At 35.2% G+C, this 16095-nt stretch overlaps 1 protein-coding gene across 1 annotated transcript in view; it reads left to right on the top strand.

The window, feature by feature from the left end:
• The window catches only part of NEB (nebulin), a 221727-nt gene that overhangs the window by 75463 nt on the left and 130169 nt on the right, over window positions 1–16095 (top strand). Inside the window, exons 64-80 of the mRNA XM_015814350.1 lie at window positions 1075–1281; window positions 1819–1923; window positions 3056–3163; window positions 3791–4102; window positions 4932–5135; window positions 5783–5887; window positions 5978–6085; window positions 7789–8100; window positions 8341–8544; window positions 9227–9331; window positions 9423–9530; window positions 10012–10323; window positions 11769–11972; window positions 12855–12959; window positions 13476–13583; window positions 14208–14519; window positions 15047–15250. Coding sequence (XP_015669836.1) covers window positions 1075–1281; window positions 1819–1923; window positions 3056–3163; window positions 3791–4102; window positions 4932–5135; window positions 5783–5887; window positions 5978–6085; window positions 7789–8100; window positions 8341–8544; window positions 9227–9331; window positions 9423–9530; window positions 10012–10323; window positions 11769–11972; window positions 12855–12959; window positions 13476–13583; window positions 14208–14519; window positions 15047–15250 — 3123 coding nt within the window. The remainder of the gene's footprint in view (window positions 1–1074; window positions 1282–1818; window positions 1924–3055; window positions 3164–3790; window positions 4103–4931; window positions 5136–5782; window positions 5888–5977; window positions 6086–7788; window positions 8101–8340; window positions 8545–9226; window positions 9332–9422; window positions 9531–10011; window positions 10324–11768; window positions 11973–12854; window positions 12960–13475; window positions 13584–14207; window positions 14520–15046; window positions 15251–16095) is intronic.

The following is a 16095-nucleotide window of genomic DNA, read 5'->3' as shown; positions in this document are numbered from 1 at the left end:
AACAATCCAGTGAGACTACTGCTGCAGATTTTAGGGTTTTGGTGTTTTGTTTTGTTTTTGAAAATCAGTTAGTAATCTAATAACAGACTTTGTCAACTGTGTATAAAATGATATTGTGCAAAATGGATTATTTGAATTCCATCTGTATTCTACGTGCCAGGGTCCATGGCAGTAGTTTTGCATTAAAATAGAACAAGTAAATTAGTCAGCAGAATTGCAAAGTCAGCAGGATAGTCACCAGCCTTCAAAATCATAGTTATATAAATCACAGAGAAGGGAAAAAAGTATTTTAAAAAGCATTATTGTATAGATCTGCAATGTTTATCTGTGTCAGAAGCATCACAATTAAAATAAGGCATATTACTGTATATGGCATAACATTTAAAATATAAAATGCAAGATTAAAATTTGCACAAGTTAAACAGATCTTGCCCAGAAACTAGCAACATTAATTGTGTTTCTGTTGCACTGCCATGAGGTCATCAAGTGTGCACTGATCAGGATAATCTGGAATGATATTGGGACAAAGAATTCAATACATATTTTATGCCACTCAGTGGAATAATTATCTGGATTAAATGTGTTTCTTGGTTTCATAGATATAATAACTATAATTTCTTAGAAAGATGAAGTTGCAGTTTAATTAGATGTACTTTTATGAAGATCTATACTAGGTACAAATAGATTAAATTCTTTCTAAATTGCATTATACAATTGAGAATAAAAAATAAAATCTGCTAATTTGTAGTGTCAGAATTATTACTTGAGTATTCTTAAGAAATCATGTGAGACAAACTGCTGTTCAATACTTTAGAAGAGAAATAACTTATTTTTTAATTAAATAATAAATCAAGCAATTTTTACAATTTTGCAGTGCTTACTAATTAAATAATAAAGCAAACAAAAAGACAAAAGGATTATCTCTTACTCAAAGTGACCTGAAGCTGTAATTCATCATGTCATCATTTACTCATAGGATGCCTCTTTTTGATATGTCCATGGGTGTGTGTGTGTGTTGTATTATTATAGTTAAGAGCTGTTGAACTATAGATTTGTTTCATTCTCTGTCTACAGCATGAATATAAGCAAGATTATAATGAATGGTATAAAGGTCTTGGTTGGAGCCCTGCTGGGTCATTGGATATTGAGAAGTCCAAGAAAGCCACTGAAATCGCAAGTGACACCAAGTATCGCCAGCATCCAAGTGCTTTCCCATTTAAGAAGCTGACTGATTCAATGGATATGGAACTTGCAAAGCACAATGCTGATGTTATGAATAAGGTAACCATTGCCATTCTGCGTGCAAATAATGACATATGCTGCACCCCACTTTAACCCTCTGGCTTGCATTACTTAAGCAAAAGAGTTTCAGCAGATTGCAGATATATGTTATGAGTGGTATAGATTTTGTAAAAACCACTGAACAATTCCTAGCAGATTTTTATTTTATAGAACATAATTATTTGTTAGCAGATTTCTCCGCAAACTGACATCTTGAGTGCTACTGTTAGCTATAGACAATATTCTTTAATTAATGTTACCATAGTCATTTGTTCCTTAAAGAGGCTCTCTGTTCCCTAAGGATTTGTGCAGATGACAGTCATGAGGTGTTGTATAGAGGAAAAGGCTAATTTATGGGCAGAAGGTCATCCCAAGCACATCGCTAAATATATGACTTCTAGGACATATCAATGCATTTCCTCTGCAGAGAATCTGCACAGACTTTCAATTTTATATTAAAATCAAACAGCTATCCGCATACCAACTTTATTGCATATGAATGCATTTATTGATCGTTACCGTTTTCTTCTCTAACAGCGTGCATACATAAATGCATGGGAGAAAGACAAGACAACGATTCATGTCATGCCAGATACACCAGATATTATGCTGGCTAAAGCAAATAAGTTCAATTACAGCCAGGTAAGAAACTATTCAAGCATGTGTTTTAGTAACTAGTCTTCAACATGTTGATTATATTCTCCTGAATGAAATGATTCCTTAATTTTTGAAGTTAACGTTTTCTTGAAGATCTGAGGCTATTCATGGGAATTCAACTTTCATTTCATTCAGTTTTCTTCCAAGAAAGAGCAAGAACACCATTGTCTGTAAAGTCCTCTGGTTGTGTATCAGCTGGGACTAGTCCAATAGGGAGTATGCAGAACAAATAACAATACTGAATGTATAATCTCACTATTATAGATTTAAACTGATCATTCTAGAACTAGATGATTCTGAAATTTTCTACAGCCAAATTGCTAGCTGATTTTAACATTTCTGAATATTAAACTCATTTGCCATTGGTTAGGCCAGAGGTCCCCAACCTTTTGGGCACCAAGGACCAGTTTCCGTGGAGAAAGTTTTTTTCACAGACTGGAGGGGGTGTGGTTTCATGTACTGCCTGCATCCTGTGGATGGGGCTTTGCTTGTTTGTGCGGCCCGGTTGCTGGCATGCCGTGGCCTGGTACTGGTTCCCGGACTGGGGGTTGGGGATTGGGGACCCCTGGGTTAGGCATTGACTCCTTCATGACTTTGTCATAAACTGCTCTTATTCCTCAGAAATCTCTTCAGTAATCGTTCTCCCTTTTAATTACTAGGAAGTTGATTTCAATTTGTGGCTTTTGTTTGAAATGAAATTTGAAGCAAAACAAATGATTTCTTGTGAGTCACATACACGAAAGAGAAAAAAAGCTAAGAACTATTCTAATATTATTAAACATTAGCAGGGTTTTCGGAACTACTGTGAGAACAGAATGCTGGACTAGAACAGACTTTTGTATAATCTAAAAAAAGTCATTACTTTGTTCAAATTTTATTTAAATCACGTCTGAAGCTAATATCTTCCTCAAATAACAGACAATATTTGAGGAAACCTAAGATATTACTAAATAGGTTTCTTATGGATTTGCACATTCCTATAACAAGATTAGATTTCTCCACGAGGAAACCTGAAGCAAAAAATGGGGTGTGTTTCAGTTGTAGGAGTGGATTGTAAATATTTACTTTATTCAAATTGTTTTGATTTTTTTTAATCTATGCTACTTTTTCATGCTAGAAATTGTACAAACTTGGATGGGAAGAAATGTTGAAGAAGGGTTATGATCTCACTACTGAAGCCATATCAGTGAAAGCAGCTAAAGCATCCAGAGACATTGCTAGTGACGTAAGTTATGTTATAAATTCTCTCTGATATTATAGCTTAAGCTATGACTCATTTTAATGTCAGGGTTTGTTAATTTCCGCATGATATATATGTAAGCTCAAACTTCCAAAATCATATACAGACACCCACAAGCTGGATAAAAATTAAATCAGGCATATTAGTCCTGCCCACTAAGGAAGAAACCTGTATTTCACTCATGTGGGACCTTGAGCGGGATTTTCCATTATGTCACAGAAACACAGACTTTATTAATGTGCCCTGCGATCTTAAACAAGCATCTTTATAGTTAATTTCAAGGCAGAGGTAGAGGAGCTTAGTTTTTTGCTGGAGAACTGACAACGTAGTTGCTTATAGTTATAATATATTGTTATGCATTGATATACAGTATATACATTATCCTTCCTATAAGATTCAATACCTTTGATAAAGCTTTGCACTAAGGATTTTTTGAGCTATGTCCAGATCATTTCTTCATGAGTAAATCATATACAAATCTATAGAGATTTACTAGATTTGTGTACATAAAACTGTGTCCATTGTGCAAATGTTAGATATACTGCTAAATCTGACATACCTGGGTCTGCAAATTATTCCTGATTTTGACTTTTTCTCAACTTTTTTTTTTAGTACAAGTACAAAGATGGCTATCGCAAGCAACTTGGCCATCATATTGGAGCCCGTAGTATAGAAGATGATCCTAAAATGCTGCATTCCATGAACGTTGCCAAGATGCAGAGTGAGAGGGAATACAAGAAAGTGTTTGAGCAGCTGAAGACCAAGTACAGCACTCCTGTGGATATGCTGTCAGTCTTGGGGGCAAAGAATTGCCAGAAGCTGGTCAGCGATATCGATTACCGTAATTATTTACACCAGTGGACATGCCTCCCAGATCAAAATGATATCATCCATGCCAAGAAGACCTATGAACTACAGAGTGATGTAAGTCATATAGTTCAACCATTTTGTTTGATAAAACTGCATTGACTATGTAGACTGGACGTCTTTCCCTGTTTACTATTTATCCAGCTACCAATTAATGATCCTGCTCGGGTATTTGCCTTCCTTACTGACATCTGAAAATGCATGTTTTATTTTCTTATTACTCTTCTACACTCTCTTTCTATAACTTATAGTAACTCTAGACACTGATATCCAACTTACATTTCCCTCTTCCTTTACTAACTTGGTAAGATTGTGGGGGTTTTTAAAGAAAAAATCCTTAACTTCTTCTTTCCTTGATTAAATTAAAACTTGCAAAGTTTGTTGTGTCTTTCTCCTCTGACTCATTGCTCTCAGTGTCTAAAATTTGGGAAAATATGAAAGAAAACTATACAGAGATGGCATCTTGAAGAGGATATGTGGCAACTCTTAGTAAAATATGAGCCTAATACAGGAAAGCAAAAAAGTGGGGAAAAAAACCCCACAACCCCAGAATATACTAAAGAGAATCAAAGTTGGGCTAAGAGGGAGGGAAGAGGAAACAGTTGTCTGGTTTTCAATATTCTGTTATTGTACTCTATATTATAAAGGAGAGTTCTTTTATTTCTTCTGAGATCTGGCCTGACAGGAAAATGTTCTTCTAACCTTACACCTTACTTTGTGCTTTTATTCATAACCAACAAGATATTACAGAGTCCTAAATCAAAGAGGCATCACTGGATGAAAAAGACATACGTACAAAATTCAAGGGCAGTAAGTCAGGAACAAAACACCTTCAGAAATTCTATAATATAGAATGGTGGCTTCTGTTTTTTTTCCCCCCTGCTAGATTGCATATAAATCTGATCTCGAATGGATTAAGGGTATTGGATGGAACGCCCTTGGCTCTCTAGAGTCGGAAAAGAACAAGAAAGCTTCCGAGATTCTGAGTGAAAGAACTTATCGTCAGCATCCAGACACAATTAAATTCACAAGCATTCCTGATTCGATGGAAGTTGTTTTGGCAAAAGAAAACTCAAAGCATAGAAGTGATGTGAGTGTTTCTCAAGCTGAGGGTTTCTGCTGCTTGAGGGGACTTGGGGAGACAATCAACAGCTTGAAAGAGGGAGGGGGGAGGAAAGCAATAGATTCTGCAGTGTAATGTAGTGGTTTGATTCCATCCCTGAATCTATATTTCTTCAAAAGTAAGTTACATTGAAAGAAACTCAAGATAGTTTAGAAATTTGTTTTTAGGACGGTAGCTCTCTTTAATAAATTGCATTTAAGATCCCCTGATCAAGAGAACTTGCTTCCAAGTAAATAAGAATAAAATTTTATGATGGTAAATATGTTTAAAAAATAAAATTCAGTGTAGGAAAAATGAAGTTTCTCATTGGATGTATTTAGCAAAATGGTATTTTTTTGTAAGTTTCCTTTTATTTTTTTTCTAAAAATTAACATAAACAAGCATCCTTGAGGATATAATGACCTTTGTTTAATTTAGGGATGAAACAAAAGAATCTCTTCTGCATAACTATTCCACTTTCGTAACTATTTCTTCTGCATGCAACTCTGCCCGAGTTGATAACAACTCAAAATATTTTGCTTTATCTGAATAGATTTTTTTACTGTGTTGTGAAAGGTCATATTATTTTTTGTCACTGAAAGATATTGATTCACTCTTTGTTTTTATTTTTCTAGAGACTTTATCGAGAAGCCTGGGACAAAGATAAGACTCAGATTCATATCATGCCTGACACTCCTGAAATTGTGTTGTCCAGAATCAACTTAGTTAACTTGAGTGATGTAAGTTTGATACTGGTTTGATTACAGAATCAACCATTTAATGTTGCACTAGAGTGTTGCACTTCTAACTTTCATTGGCTCTCTTCTTAGAAACTCTACAAATTAGGATTGGAAGAACTGAGAAGGAAAGGCTATGATCTTCCACCTGATGCCATACCGATCAAGGCAGCCAAAGCTTCTAGAGAAATTGCCAGTGAAGTAAGCAACTCTGTTTATGTATTTTAAGGAAAGATGGCATGCAGTGATTTGTTAAATCTTCCTCTTATTTGGTATCCCGAGGGAGGGCAAACTGAGGCTCTAGCATATTTTCCAAAGGCCTCTGAAAGCAATCCATTCACTGATAAGGGCTAAAAGTCTGCTCCTTGATGGAGAGGTATCATAACTGGTCTTTGATTTCCACAGGGGCTTTGTTTCAGTTTTATCTACAATGGCATGAAGGCCCCAATCCTTGATTTATATGTCCCACCACCACATACAGTCCCCCTCGCTTTTTAATATAATCTCATTTACCAATTAGATTGCTAATTAGCACTTGTGAGATTTTTCAATAGAGAGTGCTATATGCTATTATCATTGCCTTACATTTACATAAAATAATTTAAGATACATTTCTAATTAAAGGTATTACATTTCCTTCTGGACTAACCATTCTCAATTCTGATTAATGTCAATGAAAATAGAAAGGTGATTTTTAACCTATTTTGAAAAATCATAAGCAGGAAATTCTAAATCCCTCTCTTATAACTTAATACTTAACCCTCAAACCATTCTTCACTTAAAAGGCATATATTTGAGATAAGCAACTATATAAACTGAATAAACTGAGGGAGATGGGCAGTTAAGAAATATGAAATATAAATAAATAATATAAAAATGTACTGCGGACTAAAAGTAAATCCTATTTTGATCAATATAAACAAACCAAAATTTCCTCTATAACTCTTTAATATGTGGCCAATGTTACTGGAGTTAAAATAATGTCATAAATCTGAGATGTTCTCCCCTCAAGGATGATTAAACACACTCCATACACATCCTCCTTACAAAATCACCATCTGGGTGATTTTGGGCCATTTCCTCTCTTTCATCCTTAGACTGCAGAGTTCAAAAACATCTACTTATTAACCTGCATTGGGTTAACATGGTGGATTATCATACATAACCTTCACTGAAATAACCTGCATCCTGCAGTGGATTTATTCAGGCTGATAATATCTATCTCTACCTCCACCTTTCTCTCAACAAACCAAATACTTGTGTGTTGCCCATCTTTCCCATCATGTCAACTTAAAGTCATTAATCACAGATGAAATCAATCCTAGAGACCCTTCAGCCATGTTGTATATAACCATATGTCATTCCCTTATTTTCGGCCAGATTTTCTGCTCTCAAAGAATGAGAATTGCTCATTTACCAGATAATGAACAATCCAATTAATAGATCCTCAGTGGGGTGGGAGGAATAACTTGTTTTCCTTTTGAATTAATATAGACTTAAATAGATAATTACTAATAAGCTTAATAATATTACTTAATAGAGATAATAATATCTTTAATAAATCCTTCTTTAAAAACTGAATACCGTATCCTTTATTGTCATTGCAATCAAGTGAAAAAGTCTTTACTACTACTGATGTCTTAGGCTTCTCTCTAGCATGCTCCCTTCATTTACACCAAGAAGGATGGGAAGTAATAGAGAATTAATGGGAAAGAAAAAATTATTACACTGGTAAATATAGATCTATCAGCTGAGAAACATCTCTAGATGTTACCCAGTCAGGTTGGAACTCAGTACTTGAGATATAGTGATCAGATTGCCTGAAAAAATATTTTGGTTTAGTACATTTAGTTATATGGGGAACTAGATCAAAGTTTTTATTTTCTCTTTCTCTCTCTGTACAGTACAAATACAAAGAGGCATACCGTAAGCAGCTTGGTCACCATGTGGGAGCCCGCAGCATAGAAGATGATCCTAAAATGCTGCATTCCATGAACGTTGCCAAGATGCAGAGTGAGAGGGAATACAAGAAAGTGTTTGAGCAGCTGAAGACCAAGTACAGCACTCCTGTGGATATGCTGTCCATCTTAGGTGCAAAGAATTGCCAGAAACTGGTCAGCGATATCGATTACCGTAACTATTTGCACCAGTGGACATGCCTCCCGGATCAAAATGATGTCATCCATGCCAAGAAAACATATGATCTTCAAAGTGATGTAAGTGTCATTTTAGCAACTTTGTAAATGTAAAGCCACGCTTAATAAAACCACCTTCTTCTACTCAGTGTTAGCTGTGCTCTAAGTACAACCATTATGGATCACTCTATTTGTTTGAATGAATTTCACTGCCACATCGCTTCTTAAGATTTAGGGATGTTTTAATGTTTTAAGAAGCAGTGACACTAATAAAATGTTGAATAATAAAACAGAAAAACTAATAACTTCTCCTTTCTTCAGATTAACTATAAATCAGACCTTGAGTGGCTCAGGGGTATTGGCTGGTCTCCTAGTGGTTCAATAGAAGCAGAGAAGAATAAGAGAGCTTCTGAAATCTTGAGTGACCATGGATATAGGCAACACCCTGACACTTTCCATTTTACCAGTCCTATCGATTCCTTACCTATGGCTTTGGCAAAACATAACTCTGAAATTATGAATCAGGTAAGTTTTGTCTGTGGTCCTTTCTTTAAATACACACACACACACACACATCATACACTTTGATGGAATAATATTGTTTTCTGTAATAAAATTTCAAAGTAAATTATATAGTTGCTCTACTGAGGTTGCATATCAGTATATAATGCACCTTAAGGATGCATGAAAAACATTCATTGTGCTTTTTAGAGTTGAGGGTTAGGGTTCAGGAGACACAGCAAAGCATTCCTAGTCTTAAGTCAAAATATGTTCTTTAGAACAGTATAAGAGCTTAGTAGAACTCATCAGAAATGGCCTTTGTTGTTGTTAGTTGGGAAGTTGTGTCCGACAACGTTCCTCCAGACCTTGATTAATTCTTGATGACGAAACTCCTTACTAAAGAGATTAGGATTTTATTTATGCAAGAAGATTGTCACAAATATTGAATCTATTTATATTCACCTTATTTCCAACCCTGGCTTTAAAAATGAATAAGTTAAAAATTAAGTAATACTTTCTCATCTATTTTTGGATTCAGCACAGTCTTATCCACTTGACTGCTTTATGTATTTTGTAATTATAATTATGGTATTAACAATATAAAATGGGTTTCATAATTTCCATCCACAGTACATAGTTAGAACTCATTCTATATTTTAGTTTTAATAACCATTACTTTGATTATTTTATTGTGCTTTTTTTTTAGCGTATGTATGTTGATGCTTGGAACAAAGATAAAACCAGTATCCATATTATGCCTGATACTCCTGAAATTCTACTGTCACAACAGAACAAAATCAACTTCAGTGATGTAAGTGGATTTCTATTTGTCAAACCTATGAGAAGGGATGGGGGAAAATTTGCCCTCAGCAACACTAAAGCAATATTTGCCATCCATTTAGAAACTGTACAAGCTGTCATTGGAAGAGGCTAGGAAGAAGGGCTATGATCTTCGGATAGATGCAATTCCTATCAAGGCTGCTAAAGCATCCAGAGACATTGCAAGTGAGGTACGTATTTATACGATATGATACAAACCACAAGTTTTTATTTAATTGCAATGTTGTGTAGAATTTTTACACTTTTCCTTTACAGCAAGAATGGGATTCTTTTGAGGCTGGGTTGATTATGTGGAAATTTTTTTGCAACTACTACAAGTATTCAAGATATATTTAAATGGACTAAATCATTTTCCTTGGAAGTTTTGATAGGATGGGCAGTTAATTTCTCTCTGTGGATCTATATTAGAGACCAGTAATAGCAACCTAGGAAATGAAATGGAGATATCAAACTTTGAAATTAATTTCCCCTTGTAAATTACTAAAGATTGAAATAGTGCATATGAACTCAAATCACATATTAAAATATAAGTGGTTTTGTGCAAACAATCTTCATGGTCTGTTCAATATTTGATTTAAACTCTTCTAGATCTTAGGGAACCCATGGTAAGTAAACATTATGTTTTAAACTGCTTATTATTGTTATCAACAGTATAAGTACAAAGAAGGTTATCGCAAGCAACTCGGCCATCATATTGGAGCTCGGAGTATAGAAGATGATCCTAAAATGCTGCATTCCATGAATGTTGGCAAGATGCAGAGTGAGAGGGAATACAAGAAAGTGTTTGAGCAGCTGAAGACCAAGTACAGCAGTCCTGTGGATATGCTGTCAGTCTTGGGGGCCAAGAATTGCCAGAAGCTGGTCAGCGATATCGATTACCGTAATTATTTGCACCAGTGGACATGCCTCCCAGATCAAAATGATGTCATCCATGCCAGGAAGGCCTATGATCTGCAGAGTGACGTAAGTAGTGATGACTTTTAACTTCACTGGAACTGATCTATGAGAACAAATTTCTTGAGTTTTGGAAAAGTCAGCAAGATTTGGTTAATGAAAATATGGTTAGCATGGAAAATATTTCTAAAAATATTTGAAGAAGCACTCAGTAATAGTTGTACTTAAGTTGAAGTTAGAATATTAATAGAATCTTAACATTAGAATAAGAGTGCGCAATATCCAAGTGGTTAAGATGCTGGGCTTATTGACCGGAAGATTGGAAGTTCAAAACCAAGTACTGCATGAAGGAATAAGCTTCCATTACTTGCTCCAGTCCTACCAACCTAGCAGTCTGAAAGCATGTAAATGCAAGTAGACAAATAGGTACCACTTCTGTGGGAAGGTAACAGCATTCCATGTCCCTTCGGTGTATAGTCATGCCAGCTACATGATCACGGAAGCATCTTCAGACAATGCTGGTTCTTCAGCTATAATGAGCACTGCCCCCTAGAGTTGGATATGGCTGGCAGGGGAAACTTTTACCTTTTTTTTAAACCTTCCATATGTAAATATGGAAGAGTCTAACAGGGGTCCTCAACATGACACCTGGGCCTGGCATATGCTGCAAGGTTCCCTGATTCTTTTAATATTTGTACTAAAAACGAATTATTTAAGCTTAAAAATAATGAGAAGTCCATGGAGAGCAAATCATGCTTTCCAAAAATACTTTGGAGTATCTGATCAATTTACAATTGAAGGGATGGAACTTTTCTTTTGTGGCAATTTTTCTTTTGTTTTGATATCAAAAGACATTCACAGTATTAATCATGTATGATCGCAACATTGCCTCAATATTTCAAATTTGAACATCAGCCTAAAACAGTTGGGGATCACAAGTCTAAGTAAGGTTAGTTTTATAAATGCATAAATGACGTATTATTAGAAACTCAATACTGTAATATCTAATTTAGCCATTCTTCTTGGTTTTGTAAAAAAAAATTGGGAAAATGTTTAGCTCAGCTGAAAAAACTAAACCCACAAATTATCGATAAATTTAAGATTTTTATTTTCTAAATAAGGAACATTATTTCTGGCATTTGCCACAGCAAGAGTGGATGATTTTGCATTTCATTTTAAATAGTGATATTAGCTGATATAATTAGAGATTATCAGAATAAAAGATGCTCATACTGAAGACATTTGTAATTACAAGGATGTGGGGAGGTGAGGGAATATATTTTAAAGGAAGTACAAAGACAGCTGTTGTGTTAATATACACAATAGTGAGTTTCAATTCATAAGCTGTCTTAAAAGAAGAAAAAAGAAAATTCAGTTACTAAAGCATTTAATTCAGGACCATAAAAACTATAGGACACATGTACTTGCTGCAGTGCATAGGATCAAAGATAAACTTTGGGTTGTTAGACCTTCAGTTCTGACTAAATGCCCCTTTTTAATGTTCTGTTTCACAGAATTACTACAAGTCTGATCTTCAGTGGTTGAAAGGTATTGGGTGGGTCCCTATTGGTTCCTTGGATACTGAAAAAGCCAAGAAAGCTGGAGAGATCCTAAGCGAAAAGTTGTATCGTCAGCCTCCAGACAAATTCAAGTTTACAAGTGTGACAGATTCTCTAGAAATACTTTTGGCCAAGCATAATGCAGAAAATATGAATAAGGTGAGCACTAATGGCTTGTTTTAGATATGTAACTGAGTATTAAAATGAAATGTATGCAAGATGCTTAAGAGATTGAATGTAATAATTAATGTGGCATTTTAAAACTTTGTACTGGCACTTTAATATAAATATTATTTGTAATACTTTATTTAATTGTATATAATTAAATAATATACATATAATTCACATGTACATATTATTTGTCATTCTTTTTCTATAAATAATGTTTTCAAACCTAAAGGGACTGCTGCATCCTTTGGATCTTAGGATTCTTTGATTTGATACTAGCAATTAGAATGAAAAGAATGATTTATTTAAGATCTTATCACTAAAATCTGTAAAGCTTCTATTTAAGCAACACTGCAAACACATTAAACTAATCTTAAAGAAGTATCATTTTTCAAGATGTGTGAAATCTGACAGGTGCAGCATTTCTTAAATACAAAACTTTGATGCTGTTAATGGCTAAATGCCTTTGTAAAATCAATAATCTACTGCCTCATTTTTCTTTGATAGAACTAAGAAGTGCTTTCTGATGCAATCTGCACTAATTATCAACACAGAACAGTGGAACAGGATGAAAGATGTGTGAAAGATGACAGCCGCAATTTTGTGATTGCAGACTTGTCTTTTCTGTATGCATTGCTCATGTAGTGTACACAAAAAAAGGCAGGACTTTGATGCCACATTGGGGCTGCCATCTTGACTTTTTTCTTGACATCCTCTGAGAAACCCTGTCTGGTGAAAATGTAAACATTCTTTGATATTTATTAATGGCATTTCCACTTGAACTTTCAGGGTGAAACAATGGGGTTAGAGAAGAACCCGAGTTGATTTCATTTTAATGTCTGTTTTATTTTCCTCCTTGTCCTCTCTTCACAGCGTTTGTATACCGAAGCTTGGGATAAAGACAAGACACAAATTCACATAATGCCTGATACCCCTGAAATCACTTTAGCAAGGCAGAACAAGATCAACTACAGTGAGGTGAGGTCACTGGATGGGAGGTCTACCAAATGTTCTGATTATGATAGGAACCCTCTACATGAAGATAACCAACCCCTGATGAGGAGATGTTGATCCGCTGCAAGTAGAATACGGGACTGAAGGGAGAGGGAGAAAGGCTAGTAACAAAGGACAGATGTGGCAGGGGAAGAGACAAAAGCCTGTGGGAATCCTTGTCCTAGCTCACAGCAATTTTCTCACTAATAGCCTAAAAGAGTGTGCACAATGCATGATCTACTAAAGCTATGGGCGTGAACCTCAGCCCCAGAAATCAAGCTGTCAAGTTGTAATGTCTAATGCACAGGCAAGGAGCATGAGGGCATACTTTGATGTTTTATATTTGAACTAAACATTTCTGGTTCCCTTCCTTATTAAAATAATTTTGAAGAAGTTATTTAGTAGCGAGATTCTGTCTGCCTAGCTCCCGTATAATGGCCTTGTTTACCATTAGGTAAGAACTGTAAATATTAATATTTTCTTTTTTCTCTTTTTAAAAAGAGTTTATATAAACTTTCCTTGGAAGAGGCAAAGAAGAAGGGGTATGATTTGCGAATTGATGCAATTCCAATTCAGTCTGCCAAGGCATCCAGAATTATTGCTAGTGATGTAAGTCTTTATTTTTGTGGGATGAAAATGAATTCTTCCGTTGTTGTTGTTTTTTTAAGTGAATTTCTTACCCTAGGGGACTTAAAATAAATCTGCAGTTCAAAAATCAGAGAGTATTGCAGTTAACAGAACATCCTGTCTCTGACATGAACTCTTAACAAGCAGCATCGCTGCATGGAACAGCTAAGCTCAGTCACCTAAACGTCTTAATGGAGCTTATGAATAGATTGGTCACAGATTGATAAAAGTGGGAAGTTTCTACAAAGGAGTTATGCCACTTCATGCTAGTTTTGGAAGCTATTAGATGTCAGATTTTCTTGGTTAGTGAAACCACCTGTAGCTCCTTCAGAACTGTAGAATTAGCTTCTCTGGCAAATGGAACAGGTTTTAACTTCAGGCAAAAAAGACAGCATTTCTTGCTAGTAGGCATAGGATTATATGCTTTAATTTGAATTAACTTTTAATATTTGATTATAAACTGTCAATTGCAGTTCTTTGAGGAGTTAATATTGGCAATAATGTTGAATAGTTTAACTCTGCAAATTTTAACTTGGCTATTATAGTTCAGGCACCAAAAAGAAACATAAAGGTACATCTGACTATATGCTCGTGCATTTATTTCAGTACAAATACAAAGAAGGCTATCGCAAGCAACTGGGCCACCACATTGGAGCTCGTAGCATAGAAGACGATCCTAAAATGCTGCATTCTATAAATGTGGCCAAGATGCAAAGTGAGAGGGAATATAAGAAAGTCTTTGAGCAACTGAAGACCAAATATAGCACTCCTGTGGATATGCTGTCGATCTTGGGGGCCAAGAATTGCCAGAAACTGGTCAGCGATATTGATTATCGCAATTATTTGCACCAGTGGACCTGCCTACCAGATCAGAATGATGTCATCCACGCTAGGAAAGCTTATGATTTGCAGAGTGATGTGAGTATAATTTTGACTTGGACTATACCAGTTGAAAGAGGGCCAATCGCACTGTGTCTGGCACCTTTCTGTCACCTATATGTACAAAATACTGATAGTAGTGGCGTTTTTAATTGTTTAACCCATATTGGTGCAAGGATGAATTGAGATGACTACCTAATCTGCTATATTACTCCAGGGTCTTTTCTCTTTCTGAAGGTGCACATTAGAGATTTAAGCATGACTCTATAGAACCATCAAACAAATGTTATTAGTGCCTTCTGAACTTTTGATGTTGTTCTATCCCAAATGACAATGTTCTTCACATACTCATCGACATATGCTTGAGTTTTATCTAAAACATTATTTTACTCGATAAAGTTAGGAACCTCCTGTCAATGAATTATACCTTGGACATTTTTCATGGTTTTTAAGGATATTTTTACATTTTTACATTTCTTTCATCAGCATGAACACAATGTGTCATTAGATCCAATCGTTTTTCCAAAAATGCAAGATGACCTTTCTAATGAACTATTAATTCACAGAATTACTACAAAGCAGACCTCGAGTGGATGAAAGGCATTGGCTGGGTCCCTATTGGTTCACTGGATGTTGAGCATGCTAAGAAATCAGGAGAGATCCTGAGTGAAAAGACGTACCGCCAGCCTCCAGAGAGTTTCAAATTCACCAGTGTGACAGATTCTCTAGAAATGGAATTGGCCAGGCATAATGCGGAAACCATGAACAAGGTGAATTCTGGTTACACAACTGACAAATGAGCTTTTATAATCATTGCAAATAGTATTCGGTGTGATTCTAAATACAATTCAGAAAGTCAGAATTGTTCTCAGGTCTTTTTCCAGAACCACAGATTTCCATTCTGTAACTAGGTAAATAAAATAATATAGCCTTAAATGCATTAATTCTTGCTGGACAAAGTAGACAATTTATATTGCATATGAATCATATGATGATTATGACTTTTATATAGTCTTCTGCTGCAAAAAAGTTTAGACCCTCTTTCCTGGTGTAATAATAATAATAATAATAATAATAATAATAATAATAATAATAATAATAATAATAATAATAATAATAATAATAATAATAATAATAANCGCTTCTGGAGGCAGGTTGTTCCATTGGTTAATTGTTCTAACTGTCAGGAAGTTTCTCCTTAGTTCTAAGTTGCTTCTCTCCTTGATCAGTTTCCACCCGTTGCTTCTCGTCCTGCCTTCAGGCGCCTTGGAGAATAGCTTGACTCCCTCTTCTTTGTGGCAGCCCCTGAGATATTGGAACACTGCTATCATGTCCCCCTATTTTGCTTGGATGATAATTTCCAGAATTTCCAGCCAGAATATTAATTATGAAATTAATTTGTAAATCTCAAGGATTACAATGAACCTGGGGTCTTTGAACCACGCCTGGTTAAAAGAAGAACAATACAATTAATTCTTAATTAAACATAGGTTTTCCTAAGACAATCTGGATACAATGTGCTGTCCTACAAAATTATACAATGTACAGTGACAGAATAATGAGTTTCATTCTTAGCAAATTTTTGAATTTAATTGCAAAGGAAAACTTTTGTCAG

Source organism: Protobothrops mucrosquamatus, unplaced genomic scaffold (genome assembly GCF_001527695.2).
Source record: "Protobothrops mucrosquamatus isolate PMUCROS unplaced genomic scaffold, P.Mucros_1.0 scaffold_87, whole genome shotgun sequence".
NCBI classification, from domain to species: domain Eukaryota; kingdom Metazoa; phylum Chordata; class Lepidosauria; order Squamata; family Viperidae; genus Protobothrops; species Protobothrops mucrosquamatus.
This window is presented reverse-complemented; position numbering and strand designations above follow the sequence as displayed.